Below are 18471 nucleotides of genomic sequence, written 5' to 3'. Positions count from 1 at the left end.
TTCCCCCCTAAGTACTGCCAGCTTTCCTTGAGATTTGAGGAGTTAGGACTGGTGATATTCCTCTGCTGATTGCCTTGATAAACCAACAGATTCACATTTCTCCCTTTTCAGGGTGGGGCACACCTGGCACAGGTGGTGCTTCCCCAGGTGATGCTTGATAAAGGCAATGAGAAGCTAAGGAAAAGCTTCCTAAATATCCTGTGTGGTTTCTTAGGGGAATCTGGACATTTATTTCTCATGCTGACATGATTTTATACAGTTCTTCATTCTGGGAGCACTCACAAACAATTTGGGCCTTTCAGTTTAACTCATTTTGAGCAACATCTGCACACAAGTAGCTGCTTCTTTATGGTGAGTTCCTTTGTTCTCTTCCATCACCTTCCACTCCACTTTGCTCCTGCTCAAAGGTGACCTGCAAATGACTTTTTAGAAGCTGGGCTTGCCACTCTCTTTAGTTTCATAATGATGTGTGAAACTAGCCCGAAAGGCTTGAAAAAGCTTTCCCGCACTTTTAAAAACTTCATGTCAACTCTCATCTAATTTGGATTTTTTGCTATAGGGCTTGTGGGTTATTCTCAAGGTATTTATTATTAGCTCTTGCATCTTAATTCAGTGTGCAGACCTGAGGAAACCAAAATATTAATTAGTAATGAAAATGAATCAAAGTTAACAAACTGAAGACTTCCAACAGCCTGGATAAACCCCTGCCTTGTTTAATTGCCTAAATTTCACTTCCAGGATGCCACAACTTTCATAGTTTCTCCCTCCCCTCCCAGTGACTGCGAGCCAAGATGTCAAACAAAGCAGAAGGTGAAAATAATTGCTTTTTCCTTCAACCTTCCCCAGACCTTTTGTGCTCTCTTCACTCATTGTTAAGGGGCAGTGTTAGGGCTCCTCTTTCCACCCTGAGCAGGGCAATGACATCATGAGTTCAGAGGGTGACAGATGAGCAGGGGCTTAGGTAAGGTGGTGTTAGTGACAGCCAGGCTGCCTTTTCTGCCAGCTCCTGAAAAAAACCTTTCAGGTGAAACCCAGAGTGGGGTTGGGTTGTTGGGTGTGCTCAGTGGTGTCAGGTGTTGAGGATTTACCTGCCCTGCACTCATCAGCTCATGGCACCCATCGGGGAAAGCAGCTGAAGGCTCTTGGTGTCAGAGCAAACAGGATGGGATCATTGTTGTATTAAACAGGGAGGGAGTTTTGAGTTGATTTGGTTTTTTTTTCATTTATGAAGCCTGATCTGACTCTCTGGAAGCTGCTTTTGCAACCTGCCTGGAGCTCTTGGTTTGCCTCTGGGTTTTGCGGGCACAAGCAATAATTTTGAGCTTGTAAGTCCTGGTTTTCCAGTAGGGCCAGACAAACCCATCCTTCTTTCTACTAAACTTCTTGAAGATTCCATTTTTACTCTTTGGGCTGTCACTATCAGTGCCTGGAGCTCAGGTGCTGCCCCTCCTCTCTGCTGCTTGCAGCCTGTTGCAGTTTGTGTTCCTTCCAGAGCAAACAGATCAATTTCCAGCATGCTCCAGTGGTGTCTTCTCACCTCTGTCTGCAACTGGAGCCACTGTTTTTATCTGTTCTTTGTCCTTTGTGACATATAGGGCTGATGGAGCAGTACCTTCCCAGATTGCATCATAATGCCTCCTGAATTCTTATGGAAAAGATAATTTTTTTTTCTCCTGTACCCACAGTAATTTGTTTCCTTGGTAGAGGAGCTGCTTTAATTAATGGGCCTGGGCTGATGCAAGCCACTGGAACCTTGAGCTAGGGGATGGGAGTTTTTTTGCCCTAAAAATCAAATTATTAGAAACAGTGTGGCTTTTTCTAATTGCTGCTTTTATAAATGTTCATTAAAATGTTTTCCTTACAGTACAACCCTTTGGCTTGTTTCTGTTCCCTTGGTATGACATTTGCATGCACTTAATATAGAAGGTGAGGCAGAAGCAGTGAGGATGGTGAAATGTTAATTTTGTTACAGATAACTGTGCTAAGCTGCAGAACTACACACTGCAGCAGTTTAACCCACTTTCTTGAGGGATAATTTCCTAAATAAAGCCCTAAAAAATAAGGTAGAAGCTCTCTGCAGCTCCATATTTGTGAGGGTTCCACAGATGGGCGTGGGTTGGTAAATTGGAAAGTTGGGTTCCCAGCAGAAGAGTTTGGGAACTGATCACAAGGATGCTCAGAATGGATTTCCTACATGCTAAATCTGAAAGTGCTTCCAGACCCATTTTGGGACACATTAGTCACATTTTTCATGGCTGCACTCATATATCAAGCAGCCCAAAAGTACATTTGGATGAAATCAGGGCGATTAATTTTCTACTCTGCATTCTTCTACCAGCATTAGGATTGTTTCAGACTCTGGTTTTGGTTTACCCCCATCTGTTTTTCCTTGTGCTTTATGGTGTAGCTTTCTGCTATGTAATAGAAAATTTTCTCTTCCCTGTTCCATTTGTGTTTTATTTTTGGCCATTGTGTTCTATTTATATTCCTTTCTGCCATGTCAAGTAGCTCTTTTCTGCTACTGTTAGTTTTTCCAGAATCCTTTCCTTAAGGAATCCTTCAGTCAAGCTACCTGTTGGTTAGAGTTGGCAAAATCCAAATACCTGAGAGTGAGAATGGGAAACTTTTACCTTTTTCAGTCTTTGAGGCTCCTCATCCTGTGGTAGATGTTTCTGAGTGTCCCTCACTCATCCCTCACTTCAGAGGAATACAAAGAAGGTGCTAGAATCCCTTGAATTCCAGTGTTTTTAGTTGTGATTGAGGTACCTCCCAACATGCCATGGTTCTGAAGGGGAGGTGTTTTGAAATTGGACATTGAGTTGTCACTGTCTCACTTGAGCTGGCAGAGAAGATGGAGCTCAGGGTCAATCTGAACCAATTTGAAGGTGTTTGGGCTTGGGTTTGCATCTTTAATTGGGCCTTATTCCTGAGCCTGCTGAGGGGGACACTGGCTGATACCTTAATTAAACACAGGAAGGACTGGAGAGTTGCTTGTGGTGGAATAAGGATGAAAGCTCTGAGGTGCTTGTTGGAGCAAGACAATGCAAAATACTCATTATTTTACTTGCTTATCAACAGGCATCTGCTTAAACAGAGACTGTTACTGCAGCAAAATTCCTACTGACTTCAATAAAATGCACTGACATTGTAAGGACTTCATAATAAGATCTTTTGAGTATTAACAGATGGTCCCTGACTGCCTGAAACAAAGTTGTTGGGTTTTTTTTTTGGTTTGTTGATCACTGCAGGTATCTGGAAACCGAACAGACTTTGCCTTCTGGAAATCAGACCTGACTGTGAAACAAAGGGGGTTCTTTCTCCTTCCTTTTCCTTGCTACAGACTCTTTAGAGAAAATATGGAAAATGTAAACTGGTTTCTGGTGGGTTTTATCAGAAGTCTTTGGTGACCAGCCCAATTTAGTGCAGCGAGCCTTGCCCTGGAGGGGTGTGCTCGAGGCAGCACCAAAAGTGAGTGGCACCAGCATTCTGTCTGAACAGAAACCCAGCAAGGGCCCTGTTGACCCTGTGGTTTGAAGTGAAATTCTGCAGTGCCAGCAGTCCCCCAGCCATGAAGGAAAGCAGTTTGTCTTTGCTGCTGCCATGGACTGAATGAGCGGAGTCTCGAATGTTTGGAAAATGTTCCTGTTAACAGTTTTTCTTTTGTGTATTTGTCAGTTTATATATTAGTTGCAGTTGTACTTTGCACAAACACTAATTAGACAGCCATCAACACTCAGGGCCAAAGCCTTACTAACAATGCAACTGTGATAGCAGTGTCTTAATTGGTTGGGTATAATTGTCATTAGGCAACCATAAAGACATCTGGGGCTCTGGAGAGGGATCAGCCTCCCCCTCCTCCTCTTCCCCAAATTTGTTCTGGCTATTGCTATCCAGCACAGTGGAGCTTTTTCAGATGAGATTCTGTGTTTTGACCAGTTTCCTGATGTTTTTCTCCTTATGAAATCGTCTGCCTCTTCAGCACCACTTCATTAGAGCTGTGCCAGCCTCCAGCTCTGCTTCCTCCCACATGTGCTCTGCACTCCACCACCTGCTTCCCAGACATTCATCGTGGGGCAGCAGCAGCTTTTAACCCCAGCTCCTTCTGCTTTCACTCATGTGGGAGAGCACAGCAAAATGTCCCTCTCATTACTGCCACTAAAAAGCAGTCACAATGCTTTTGGTTAGTGAATAGTTATTTTTATTGTACATTAATTTAATTTCTCACAGTTTTTCTATGCCATATGCATTCTACCTATTGTTGCTCCATTTCAGCAAGGTTTTGATGCATCATTCCTGAATATCCAGGCTAATTTTTACAGCTAGATCCATATCTGGCCAGAATTACAGAATGGGCTTGTTGAGAAGTATATTTAGAAAAATACAGCTTGTCCATTCTCTGCTGCTGCTTCTCATGTGTCTATACTGAAATATTCCAAAGGGCAAAGTGGAATGTGAGTCCATCAAAGAAGCTGAGTTATTTGTGTGGAGAGGCTCTGTTGAACATCTGAGAAGGAAAAACGTGTGAGTAGAAAGAGCTGGGAGCCAGGTGTGGTGTGGTGGAAGGTATCAGGAGAGGGGGAAATTGGCCTTGTGAGCAACAGGCTTCTTGTTGGTCCCTGTTGTGCTCAGGAGAGCAAGACTTTGGACAACTTTTCTAAATGAAATGAAGCAGGTGTGGTCTGTAATGTGGGTTGTTTTAGGGTTTGGATTGTTGGGTTTGCTCAGTGGTGTCAGGTGTTGGAGGATTTACTGCACTGCACTCATCAGCTCATGGCACCCATCAGGGAAAGCAGCTGAAGGCTCTTGGTGTCAGAGCAACCAGGATGGGATCATTGCTGTATTAAACAGGAAGGGAATTTTGAGTTGATTTGGGTTTTTTTTCACTCCAGCAGGAAGCTAAGTGGGCATTTCATTGCCATCTTGGTAGAAAATTCAGTAACTGAGAGGGTTTGGAGTGCTGGGCTTGTTCTTGGGCAGGACTTGCATCTGGGGTTATTTCATTGAGTGATCCAAATGAAAATTTCAGGGCAAAATGTAAAAGTTGTGGTGGGAAATGAATAGAAATCTTGAAATTATCTAGAAATAGTGCAGTGTGTTCCTCTCTCCAGCCAGCTCTGTTGATAGGGCAGATTTGCCAATTATCTGCAATAAAGCAGCCTTTTTATTTTTTTTACAGCAAGGCAGTGCTTTAATAGTTTAAAAGCCTTTTGTTGTGGTTACAAATTGAAAGTATGGTGCTCTTTACAACAGCATTAAATTTATTTTTTTTTTGCTTTCTGAATTGGATTCATCTGTGTTTGAAATTTTTCCAGTTCAGTCCTGGTGCAGGCCCAGTGCTCACTGGAAATGGGCAGTGGAGGAGCTGGTTTCTATCTCCCATTTCCCCAGGCTGCTTCCCTGCAGCTCCACTCATGATCCCACCATGGTCTTGTGGAACATTTCTCCCAATCCTTCAGCTCTGCTACGTGGGAGTGCCCTGGGAAGGATGGGAATGGTGAGAAATGGCGGAGGAGGGATACAGGAAGCCTTGGGAACCTTCCTGAGGAATTTCTCCTGTGCTGGCACTGTTGGGATTTCTGGACAGCCATGGGGGGAGCTTTGGTGGGCTCTTGCAGGGTTCTCCTGGAGTCTCCCTGGTCTGTGTCCCTGGAGGAGCACAGGGTGCTCTCAGGGATTGCTGGGCAGTGTCAGAGCTCTCTGGGGACAAACTCTGGTGTCCTGCAGGTCCTGGCAGGGGCTGTGGCTTCATGGCACAGGAATGGGAGTCTCCAGCATGAGCTGATCCACCAGGGAGTGGAGGAGGGAGGAGAAAAAAGCTGCAGGGTGAGCTGGTGCAGACCCTGCCAAACAGGTCCCAGCAACACCACATCAGAATTTATTTCATCATCAAATTGATTTCAAACCAATGGCCAGAAGTGTTTGGTGATGCTGCTCCAGTTTGAGCTTGGCTCAGAGGTGGTTCAGGTGGTTCTTCATGAGCAGAGAACAGTTCAAACTAAATTTTGACTTGGTTGAATTTTGAGATAAAATTAATTTAAGGATTTACTGTGGTGCTGTGATGTTGTTTCTCTAATTCCAGGATTGCAGTCAATGCATTGTTATTTTTGGTGGATCCCTTGTGTTCCAGGCTGTGTAGGGAAACCAGGTGCAGTGTACCCTGAGAATTATCCAGCCCTGGGTCTCTCCTCTTCTCCTGCCATTTTTTCCTTCTCTCAGTCTTTGTTTTTACATCTCAAGCCTGGACTGTGTGAGAGCTACACTAGGAGGAGATGCTGTTCTTCCTTGTTTATTTAGAGATGAAAACAAATATTCTGTCCCTGAGTTCTGTCCAGTCTACTAGTGTTTTATGTCTCCCCTGGAACTCACTTTTCAGTGACAAGAGAATTTTGGCTTCCCTTGGGAGGAATCTGCTGCTCTTGGCAGTCAGGAGAAGCTCAAAAACACGACCCCAACCAACCCTAACATAAGGAAACAAAAAATCACTTCAGAATTAAAATGCTTCCAAAACATTGTGTGCCTCTTGTTGAAGGGGCCTGCAATCACCTGTCCTGTTGTGGTTTATATCCAGATTTTGAAGCAAAATGAGCCCTTTGCAGTTTTGCAAACTGAGGAGATTTGTTGTGATCTGATCTGTGCTCCGTGTCCAATCCATCATGAAACATTTTGCTTTGGGGAAGTTTCTTTCTTGGCCTGTTCTTGTTAGATTGTGCTGCTGTAAATTGGAAATGAAAGCAGGATTCAGAGAGGTTTGGGCCTTTTTTGCAGAGAAAGAGAAAGGGAGAAGTGTCCCACCCTGTTCTCATTTCCCTGGGTGCTCCCCTGTCAGGCACAGCAGAGGAGGCAGTGACAAGGACAGGCTTCCCTCTCTTCCTGATCAATTAATGTGCATCTCTCTCTGCCTGACAGATTTCACCACCCCCCTGGGCACTTTAATTCCTTCTGTAAATTGGAGCCTTTCCACCAGGAGGTGGGGAGGGATCTGCTCCCAGTACCAGGAGCCCTGGGCATGGCACTGCCCAGAGAATGGGAAACCTGAGTGCAACTCTCATGCCCCCTAAACCTTCCTTTCCTTATTTTTCTTGTAATTAACTGGTTTTTTCCTCATAAGCACAGCCAGATTCCCAACCACCAGACCTCTGAGGCTGGTAAGAATCACTTTTCCATGATACTTTTCCCCCAAAAGTCAGCATGTAACAACAAAGGTGACAGAACAGGAAGCACCTTTGATTTTCCAAAAGAATACCAAGTGTCAGCTATGCCAGAGGAAGACATCTGACAATGTTACTTATCACAGTTTTGTCAAAACTGGCCTTAAATAATTATAGAACTGTGGTCTTTGACTAGTTGTAGAAGCTTCTCTACTTTTTCTGTGATTTTTCCCCCTTTAAAAGTCTTTTGTGTGGTCATAGATGGCCCAGAGCAGTTTATCCATGCTTGCTGTGTAACAACCTTCTTTCATTCAGATATACTCAATATTATCTGAAAAGTTTAGTTCTGTTTCTTTATTTCCTCATTGACAAGCTGATGCTAAATTATTGTTTTTGTGATATTTTAATGAGCCTCCTGCAAAAAAGGAACCTTAATTCTAAAGACAACACTTAGTTGAATTAATCAATTAATTAATTAGTCTTCAGAGATGTAGGTAAATTGATCTGTTGATGAGACATCAAGAAATTTCTTCTATAGAAAGAAATTTCTTCCTATAAAGAGCAGCAGATTGGGTGGGTGCTGGTGTGGTCATAGATAAATGCTCTGGTTGAACACAATCAGGAATCTTGAAAGACTGAAAAGAACCAGTTTGAAGTTTTGCCACGATGTAATTTAGGCTTGTTCCTGATTTCCTTTTTTCTCCTGAGCCTGGCTCTTCCTGTGTGTTAGTTGCAAAGTGGATACTGATTGTGGTGGCTCAGTTGTGTGTCACAGAATCACAGAGTGAACTGGGTTGGAAAAGACCTTTGAGAACATCAAGTCCAACCTGTGATGTGACCCAGCAGTTCCTCATCAGCTGAACCATGGCACTGAGTGCCACATCCAGGACAGTGACTCCACCCCTGTGGGAATCAGACAAACAGAAACTTCCACAGACTCTGAAGGGTCTGATCTGCAGCCTTAGAAAAAGGCTGGATTGATGTAAAAATACAACACAGAGACATTAAGCAGAAAAATCATAAACTTGCGTTTCTATAGTTGTAAGAATGTGCCTTAAGTAAGTGAGAAACTGCATTGATAGAGTGGTGAAGGGTTTATAATGTAGGGGTGGGGTTGTGTGGAATAACTTCTAAACTCTGAGCTTATAATAGAAGCATCTGTGTGTCTGTGAGACAGAAGTCTATTGGACAAAAGTACCCTCAGTGCAGCAGAAGTAAGTAAAGGTGATAGGTTAGAAAAGCAAAATAAACCTTGTGGCATCTATTCATTGGGTTAGAAAGTTCTATATTGTCTTGTAACAAGGAACTTGTGACCATTTTGAGTTATGACTGATTGCTTGCTCCTCTAAATCTCACAGCCTCTGAGACTGATGTTTATCTGAGCAATAAATCCTTCTTAGCCCAGCTGTGGTGCCATCCCTTCATTAAAAGCTGTGACAATGATACACCACCTCCCTTGGCACAGTCTCTCTTTCAGTGAAGAATTCTTTTCTGATGTTCAGTCTAAACTTCCCATGGCTCAGCTTGTGTCCTCTCATTCTGTCAGTTGTTACCTGGGAGAAGAGGCCAATCCTCCCTGGCTGCAGCTTCCTGTCAGGGGGTCCTATGAGGTCACCCCTGACCCTTCTTTTTCCATGCTAAACAACCCCAGCTCCCTCAGGAGCTCACAGGACTCAGAGTTCCTCACAGGACTTGTGTTCCAAGCCCCTCACCAGCCTTTTTTCCCTTCTCTGGACACACCCCAGCCCTAAATGTCCTTCCCAAACTGAGGACCCTGTCACTGGACACAGCACTCTGCAGCCTGACCAGTGCTAAGCACAGGGACAGGATAACTGCCCTGCTCCTGCTGGCCACACCATTCCTTGTAGCTCCAATTTCATTTACCTGCCTGCCCTGGTAGACTTTGTGCCACATTCAATAAATGGGGCTAAAATGGGCCAAGCTGATGGTTTTGTGCAGGGGGCTGGGGAGGATCAGTGTGGGAGCTGTTTGAACCCATCCTTGTTCCTTCTACTGCAGCCACCTCCTTGCAGGTGCTCTGGGGTTGTTGATGTTGGATTATGGATTTTCTGACCCAGAGATGGGACAACTGGGAAGTGTTTGAAAAACTTCTATTCCATTTTCAGTCTCATGAGAAGGATGAGGCAATACAGATATTATAATTCACACCATCACAATCAGAAGCTAATTATTTCCTAATTACAATACACTATAAGCATTTCTTGGCCTATCAGCTTTTGCCACACCATGCTGTAAATGCCTTAAAGCCAATCATCTAAAACTGCCCCTCATGGGTCCCAACACAATGCATCTTTCATAGTTCTGTTTCTCCAAAGTATCCAGTCTTATTTGTGAGCCCATCCTTTGAAACTTGTTTCTAGCTCCATTTCTCTCCCAACAATATCTGTCCCATTCCATGGCATTTCTAACTCAGCATTTCTTGTCTCAAGGTTTGCATGCAGATGCACACTGTGTGGGCCTTCTGTCAGGCTTTGAGAATTCTCTACAAATTCATTTCCCACATTTCCCCCTCTCTCTTGAAGAGAAAAACCTTCTTTGATGGCTTTGTTTATTGTTTGCTGTGCACAGTGAGGTGTAGAAGGCACTGTCACATTGTCACTATAACAATCAGTACAAACTATAACAATCAATATGGCACTGTCACTAACATTGTCACTATAACAATCAATACATGTAAACTTATTTTGTAAAGGTTTTTTAGTTAAGGTGTAAAACTATGTTTTAAACAAGTCATCTAACTATGATCTATCCTCTGTTTTAATTTGATTTGTCAAATGATTTAGTTTTTGAAATTGTTTATGGATGAACTCTGAATGGTCAGATCTTTATAACTATGATTATATGCAGTTTGCATACAGATCCATACTATGCTGTGGCATTCACATTCTCTGAACAGAGAGAGACTTCATTTTCTCTCCCAGGATTTATCCTGTTGCTTTGTGGATGGACTCTGAACGGTCAGATAAATTTACACAACACAATCCTTCAGATTCTTTATGATTATGTGCACAGTTTGCATACAGATCCATACTATGCTGTGGCATTCACATTCTCTGAACATAGAGAATGTGAGAGAGACATCATTTTCTCTCCCAGGATTTATCCTGTTGGTTTGTGGATGGACTCTGAACGGTCAGATAAATTTATACAACGCAATCCTTCAGATTCTTTATAACTATGGTTATGTGCACAGTTTGCATACAGATCCATACTGTGCTGTGGCATTCACATTCTCTGAACAGAGAGACTTCATTTTCTCTCACAGGATTTTTCCTGGAGAAGCACAGAGAGAAAAAGAGAAAACAATTCTTATCTCTCTATGTAAGCTTTCCATCAAGTTATAAAAATTCTCTGTTATTAATTTCTCAGGTGGGTGATGGCTCCCTTGTTTTGCAGGTACAGCTCAGGGGAGGTGAAGCTGTGGGACACCCGCACCTGGGACTACAGAGCCCCTGTGCTGGCAGCAGTGGCAGGCCCTGGAGGGGCTGGAGCCCTGCCACACGTCTCCTTTGTGAGGATCAACAGCTCCCTGGCCGTGGCTGCCCACGAGGACGGTGAGCAAGCACAACTCTCCTCCCTATTAAAACAACAGGGAAAAAAAAAAAAAAAAAAAAAAAAAGGCTTCACAAAAATGAAGCAGCTGTGCTCAGCTTTTTGTGTGTCTGTAATCCTGTGTATCCACACACACACACACACTTGCTTTTATGTGAGAAAGTTGGCCAATAACCCTAAATGCATTAGGAGGCATTGGAACATAGCACCCATTAAAGCTGAGCTTTAATTCCTACTGGAGCTGCTGCACAAAGCTTGAGTGCCAGGCTGTAGTCCAGCCAAGCTATCTTAAGCAAATAACTTGTTTTGCTATAAAAATATTAAATATTCTTCCACCAGCCTTCTCCTCTGGCCAAAACTCCCTTGGGGTGCTGTGGAGCTTTGTTATGGGGATGGTGGTAAACTTGGATGGCTGATTAATCCCCATCCCTCTCGCTCTTGGCGTGGTGTGTGGATGCACTGAAGTGTTGGTTTGCAGTGCTGGGTTGTTGTTATATACTTGGATTTAAAGAAATGAAAGCTTTCACCTAGTATTTAGTGAAACCCTCATAAAATCCTGGTTGTGTGCATTGTTTTAAATATCCTTAGAGGGTTTCTGTAATGGACAACAAGAGCCAGAGACCAACGTCTTCTGGATGTGGGAACAGCAATTAAAAAAGTCAGGTTTGGACAGTACCGGCCGACTGGGATCCTAAACTGAGGGGCTCGGGCAGATCTCAACTCCCATCATCTTTAAAATATAAAATTTGATACTTAAAATGTCTCTTGGGTACAAATAAAGAATATTTGTAAGTTTAGAGAGCTTTGTACACACACTGTCTTTGATCCTGGTGTGTCTACAGGTGAAAACAAAACAGAAGGTGGATAATCCAAACAAAATCCCTAATCTCCACTTTTATTTTAGAAGTAAATTAAATGCTTTATGTGTTTTAAGATTCTCAGCATCTTTAGCTGGTTTTCTAGCTTGGATCATGCCAGGATGGTTTTCTGTGGGTAAAAATTGTAAATAGGCAACATTTTCTGACAACAGCAAATCTGATGTTAATAATATTATTATATAAATTATAACACAGGTTTAAGTGCTGGCTTTTTTTCCAGTGTTCCAAACAACGACTAGCAGAGGGTCTTTTGTTTGTTTTCTAGTTTCCCACTGACTAATCTAATAATTTGTCTGGGTTTTTTTGCCTGTCATATCCCTTGCTGTCAGTGCTGTGACTGAACTAGTTTGCATAAAGCTCGGCGTCTTTTATTCTTTTGGGTAGAGATTTTAATAGGCTCTGTGATATGGCAGTTACTCTGATTTGAGAAGCCTTGGTCAGAATAGATTAGTTTCTATGGGAATAGGGAAATAAAAAGACCCATTTTAGCAGTGTTTACTAACTGCAAGCCGAAAGCACATATTTACAGTTTGCTGGAGAGAGTTATTTTAAATTTTGGGGAGGGAGCGGACGGCTTTGAAGATAATGTGTTTGATTGTTCTTTGTTGTACTTTTCCAGCTCCCTTTCCTCTTTGTTTGTAAGTTTGACTAACCCAGAGGAGCCATCTGCTCGTGTTGGAGGTGGTGCTGTCAGGCAGTCTAGACTTCCCTGGCTGGCCCCGACACCATCCCTGGCTGCTCCCGGTCCCGCAGGGCTCCCGCGGTGCTGGCCCTGCTTCCCCATCCCAGGGAAGGGCTGGCAGGCACTGCCTGCCCTGCTCTGCCCCTCAGCTCCTTCCCCAGGCACACCAAGGACACAGGGATGTCCTCCTGGGATGCCCTGGCCAAAGTGGGTTGTCACTCCTTGGTGGCCCTGGAGGAAAATGGGATTGTGATTGCTGATGGTGCCAGCCTTGAGCTGCAGGGACGGGGAGAGGAGGGAGGAATGGATGAGGAGCAAATGAAGTTCCCTGTGCCCGTGCCAGCGCTCAGTGGGGGCACTGGATGTACACCTGGGGCAACGGGACTTGGCAACTCGAGCCACAGTTGTGATTTTTGAATTCCAACCCACTGGCCTCATATTTCTTCTGCCTTGTTTCCTATTGTCAGCACTGGCAGTGCTCCAGTTTGATTTTACCACTAATTGTGTTGCACGTTACCGAACTGAAATGAATCAAATCAAAATGCTTTTCCTGGAGCATTAGATAAAGCAGGCGAGGGTTCTGGGTAATGAGCAGATGCTGCTAATGCAGGCACAGGAGAGGCCTTGCCAGGACTCCATCTGCTCCATGCTTGCCTGCCTTTGGCTGGGAGCCACAGCTTTTGGGAAACAGCAGTCTGCCTCAGCCATCCCTCTCCCCCCTGCGCTCTGGAGTTGCATGGTTTGACTGGCAAACAGTGTGCAGCAACAGGAGAACAGAACTTTTTCCTGCTGTCCTTTAAATGCCACAGCCACCCTGCTGCAGGCACGGTGGGGAACACGGCCCTGCTGCCCTGCTTGTACCCCCTCAGGCCCACCGTGAGGAGCTGGTGGCTTCCCGAGCTGCAGGGGAAGCACAGGAGGGTGCTTGCTGCAAGGATCAGAGGTGCTCCTGCCTGCTGCAGCCTCCAGGAGGGGAATTTCGGCAGTGCTGCTTTTTGAATTTCTGTGCTCTTGTCCTTTCTGGTGCCCCTAAAGCTGCCTGGGGGTGTTGTCCCTTCTGTACCCTCTTTGCAGAGTGATGGGTTTCGTGTCCCTGAGTGCCAGGATGTGCTCCAAGAGAGCAGGAGCATTCCAGGCTGGCTGGAGTGAAGGAAAAAATGTCAGAAGAAAGCTGCAGGAGAGGGGCTGGGATGTTTATTCCCATTGGGTGCAGATCTCTTGGTTTGGGTGAGTGGAGTGTGATTTCCCATCCCAGTCATCCCATTCCCCACACTGGGAATGAAACAGGGTCTGTGCCTTCTCTGAGGGATGGTGTTGTGTGGAAATCCCTGGAAGAAGGGTGGTGGGGGTAAAATCTGGGAACATTTGGTGGGAGCTGGTGTGGTAATGGTAGTGTGAGTAAAAGGCCCTTGTCACTGAGGTCTGATCTCACTATTTGTACCCTCAGGACCTGCTGGAAGTGAAAATTAAATGTAAAATGTTGGTTAATGAACTTCAAGTATCTACTAAGGTTAAATTAGTGTTTACCAAAACACAACTAGAAATGTTTTTGGGAAAAACTCAAAAATTCACAGCAACAAGTTTTGATCCTCCAAGCTGGTGCTCATTTCCACCCATGCTTTTCTTATATTGGTTGTACTTCATAGAGATATGATATAGCTGAAAATTATAAGGAAGTAAATTCATATTCCCACTTTGGAGCAAAAAAAAACCCACCTGTATGGAGCCATAGAATCACAGAATAGCCTGAGTTGGAAGGGACCCACAAGGATCATCAATTCCAAGGGTTTTCAAAAGGTGAAATAGAGTTTTATTTTATTTAAATCAAGGTGGCAAGACCACAGCTCTGAAACAGGACAAGCACCATGGAGATGATGTGAATTCAGCACCTTCTGGCCTTCCCTTGTGTTTAGAAGCTGAAGGGAATTAACTTGTAAACCATGAGCACATTTGGATTCCCTGCTCCAGCACAGACAAAATTCTGGGGTTTTAAATATTTTTTTTTTTCAGATAATGCACATGTAGATTGCTTTACACCTCTTCCAAAGCTGGCAGCAGCCACCAGCTGACAGCAAATGCTGGTTTTAATGTGGAAGAGCTGATGCAAAGGGTCTTTAGGATCTGAGCTGGGTTCTTCCACACCCACATCCAAGCTCCCCAAGCAGGCAGCTCAGGTGGGCAGTGCCAGCTGTGCCCAGCTCAGGAGGGGCTCAGACAGGCTCTGTGACACTGCCAGACACAGCCAGCATAATATTTACAAATGAGATTGAGCGCTGTTTGCTCTGTGGTTGTGCTGCCTTGCCCTGTCGGAGGATTAGGGGATTTTAAAGGAAAAAAAGATACTTGGGTTTGTTTAATTTTGTAACAAATGCATTGCCTGTAATAGCAGAGAAAAACCTGTGTGGAAACAGATGTAACAGCTGCTTTTGCAGGATGTCTTTTGTGCTGCCAGCACTGCTGGTGGAGAGAGAGGAGCTCCAGCCTCCCACCTTTGACACAGCACGAGCTGTGCAGGGCTGGTGATGCTCCCAAAATCTGGGGTTCAGTCAGGACCAGCACTGCACTCTGAGGCACAGCACCTCCTGCTCAATGTTCTATCCAAGGACTTTCCAGTCTGGAGTCAATGGCAATAAATGGACCTTTCATCAGGCCACAATTCAGAAATATATGGGTTAGGAGTTGAATTTTTTGTTAAATCTGGGGCAAAGTGATAAACGAGGCTGGTGCAGTGATTGTCACATTGAATGTCAGCATTACACCAGCAGCAGCAGCTTCTTGCACTTCTTTTCATGAGCCATGATGACTTTCCAGCTTGCTCATAATTCTAAATAATTTTGGGGAGTTACTGTTGGAGTTCAGTTGGAATAATCACAATTATGGTGCAGATTTTAGCGTGCTGTGAAACCGCTGCTTATAATTTTCATTTCGTGACCTTCTAACACTTGGTAAGATTTCAGTATTATAAAAAATAAAAAAGATAACATATGGCTGCAACCTTAACTTCACCTCAGCAGAGGAATTGCTGTGGAAATGAGGTGCTGGGCAGTGCTGGAGGCAGGAAGACAGACTGTGGAGAGCAGTGATCTCATCATCTCATCTGCACTGCTAAATCTTTGCCTGATTTTTTTTAGTGCCACACTAATAACCTGAACTGGAATGTGTGGGATTTTTTGCTCTTACCCAAACATGATTGACTGCTGCAAGGACTTGCACACCCATAAATACCTTTTGTTGTTTCTGCAGTGAAATTCAGAATATTCTGAGCAGCACTTTTAGCCCTCGTAGCAGCTTTACCTATTTATAAATCCAGTGGAGTGTTTGCTTTTTCTGTTTTCCTTCTGTCCTGATCCTTGTGGGTCCCTTCCAATTCAGGATATTCTTTGAACTCTCCAAGTTACTCTTTACTTTCTGCTTCTTCATCACATGTGAATTTGTGACCTTACAAGTCACTTTTTTTTTTAGATTACCAGGAATGTTTTGCCCATATAATGTATCATTATATGGGCAAGACATTGCACCTATCTGTGTTTGTACACTCTGTGTTTGCCTGATTATAATATTTTCTTTTGGACAGATTTTGACATGTTCGAGATGCAATAACAATAATAACAGTAATAATAGTAATAATAGTAGTAGTAGTAGTAATAATAGTAATAATACTAATTTGTGGCTTGTTGCCCAAAATTGGAGAGCAGAACCCTGAGCTCTGGGTTTCTCAGTTTGCTCCTGTGGTCAGAATATTTTATTTTTTTTCCCAGAACTTTCGTCCATTTAGACACTGTTAAACCCAGTGGAATGTTCATCACAGAGATGTGTAAACAAAAGGTTTCACTGAAAGCAAATCACCCTTGTTCTTCCTCTTCATGAACCTGATATTTAATTGAGATACATTTTCTGCTGAACAAAAATTGAAAATCCTCCTGCTTGGAGGAGCCTGGCAGCCAAACCCATGGTCTGACACAAAAGTCCAGTTCTGACTCCCTGTATCTGATATCACTTTATCACTGATGGGGTTTTTCCTGGCTGAGTGATCTCCTGGAGGTGAAACCTCTCCATCCCTTTGCTCTGGGGGTGCAGCCTGTGCTGCCCACTTGGATTTGTTAACTGGTTTGAAGCTGTGTGCAACCAGTCTGTTTTGCAAACCCAGTTCAGCAGTTATTTACCTTTCAAGCAATTAACATAATTACCATTATGCTAAGAAGTCATTTTGGGAAGTTCTGCTCGGAGCCCTTACGGCTCCGTCGGGACAGTTTTAGTCGGGACTGATCTTTCTGATGGAAGCCTAATTGCAGTTTTGGCTTTGTGTAAACAAACAGAGGCGGCTAATTGTTTAGGCAAATAGCAGATTAATTTAAATATTCATCCCTAATAAAACAAAAATGGTCCCCATTATGGTACTCATTCCCATGGTGAGGAATATAAATATTCAGTGGGAGTGCCATTAGACAGGGATCTTAAGGATTATCTGCATTATTTCACATGGGTAGCACTTTCCAGATACCAAATAATCTTTACAAAAGCTACCATAAATCAATTTAAACTCATTTAGCTACCATTTCACTATGTGCAGTTTCATTACCACACTCTTGCTTCACCTCCTCTGGGACTGGGGAGGAGTGTTTGCAAACTGGCAGTGGTGCCCATCCACAGCTGTCTGTCAGGGCTTTTATGTCTCCTTCTGAAGGAAGAGCTGCCATTAATCATTTCATCATTAACGTGCTCCTCTGCAAGGGAGCCTTCTCCAGCCCTGCCTGTCATGCTGGAAGATTGCTTCTCAATTCAGTGCAAAGGTGGCCCAGAAGGCTCCAATTCCCTTCTGGTTCCCTCCTGATTGCCTCAGGTTGCTCTTACTCAGATTATGATGCTTTTAAATAGAGAACTGGGGAGCCAGGCTGGCAAAAATGCAATTATAAATATGTTTTCTTTTCACTTACACTCCTTTATTCTTTAGGATTTGTATTCTTTAGCTTTTCTCTGTGGTGACCAGAGACAGGACCCAGGGAATGGAGCTGTGTTGGGAGGTTTAGGTGGAGATCAGGGAAAGGTTCTTCTCCCAGAGGGTGCTGGCACTGCCCAGGCTGCCCAGGGCAGTGGGGAAAGCCTCTGGCTCAGGAGCCTTTGGGCAGCACTGCCAGGGATGGGCAGGGTGGGGTTGTTGGGGGTCTGGGCAGGGACAGGAGTGGGATTGGATGATCCTGGGGGTCCCTTCCCACTCAGGATATTCTGTGATTCTGTGACTATGCAGCAAAGTGACTTAAAATCGGAGCGTGGGCTCTTCCTCACTGGTTTTGGGGTAATTGAGAACCTCTCTATAATAGAACAAAATTTCAGGTGTCTGTTTACACCTGATCTCCAAACATGGAAATTGAGAGAAGTCAGTGTCTTCCTCAAGGTAGCTGCTAATGTTATTGGACAATCAGAAATTAGGAAATGGTACAGAGCAATAGAGCCTGGAATCACAGAATCACAGATGGGTTTGGGTTGGAAGGGACCTTAAAGCACATCCCATTTCACCTCTGCCACGGCAGGGACACCTCCCACTGTCCCAGGTGCTCCCAGCCCCAGTGTCCAGCCTGGCCTTGGGCACTGCCAGGGATGCAGGGGCAGCCCCAGCTGCTCTGGGCACCCTCCCAGGGAGGAATCCCTTCCCAATATCCCATCTATGCCTCCCCTCCTTCAGCTGCAGGCCAGAGCACATCAATTCTCCTGTGACCCATGGCCAGAGGAACCAGAGCACCCTGAATTCCAGCCGTCCTACCCCATCTCTTCCCCGTGTGTTCCTTTGTTCCACCAGCTCCACTTGCAGCTGTTCAAAGCCTCATTGAAGGTTGTGTCAGAGCTGAGCTAACCCCATTTCCCCTGTGCAGGCACTGTCAGTGTTTGGAGCCTGCTGCTGGGCCAGGAGCCCATCCATCACTTCCAGCACAACCAGCACCTCCAGGCGCTGGCGCTGGCCCCGGGCGGCGCCGCCGTGGCCACGGCCTCCGGCTTCCAGGTCAGGCTGGAGAGCCCCGACGACAGAGGATTCTGGCAAACCCCAGGGACCTTTGAAATCCAGAAACTGGTGAGTCTCCAGGCTGCTCTGCTTCCTTACAGGAGCTCCTGATCCGCTAATTGTTGTTGGAAGGGTTGGGATGGTTCTTATGAAAGTCTTACAGCCTGAGCTAGATCAGCTCGAGGCTCTGACTTT

At 44.6% G+C, this 18471-nt stretch overlaps 1 protein-coding gene across 1 annotated transcript in view; it reads left to right on the top strand.

Annotated features, from left to right (window-relative positions):
* Positions 1 to 18471, top strand: part of FBXW8 (F-box and WD repeat domain containing 8) — a 61468-nt gene that overhangs the window by 16405 nt on the left and 26592 nt on the right. The window contains exons 5-6 of the mRNA XM_058816948.1: positions 10566 to 10723; positions 18149 to 18345. Coding sequence (XP_058672931.1) covers positions 10566 to 10723; positions 18149 to 18345 — 355 coding nt within the window. The remainder of the gene's footprint in view (positions 1 to 10565; positions 10724 to 18148; positions 18346 to 18471) is intronic.

This window comes from Ammospiza caudacuta, chromosome 18 (genome assembly GCF_027887145.1).
Source record: "Ammospiza caudacuta isolate bAmmCau1 chromosome 18, bAmmCau1.pri, whole genome shotgun sequence".
NCBI lineage: Eukaryota > Metazoa > Chordata > Aves > Passeriformes > Passerellidae > Ammospiza > Ammospiza caudacuta.
This window is presented reverse-complemented; position numbering and strand designations above follow the sequence as displayed.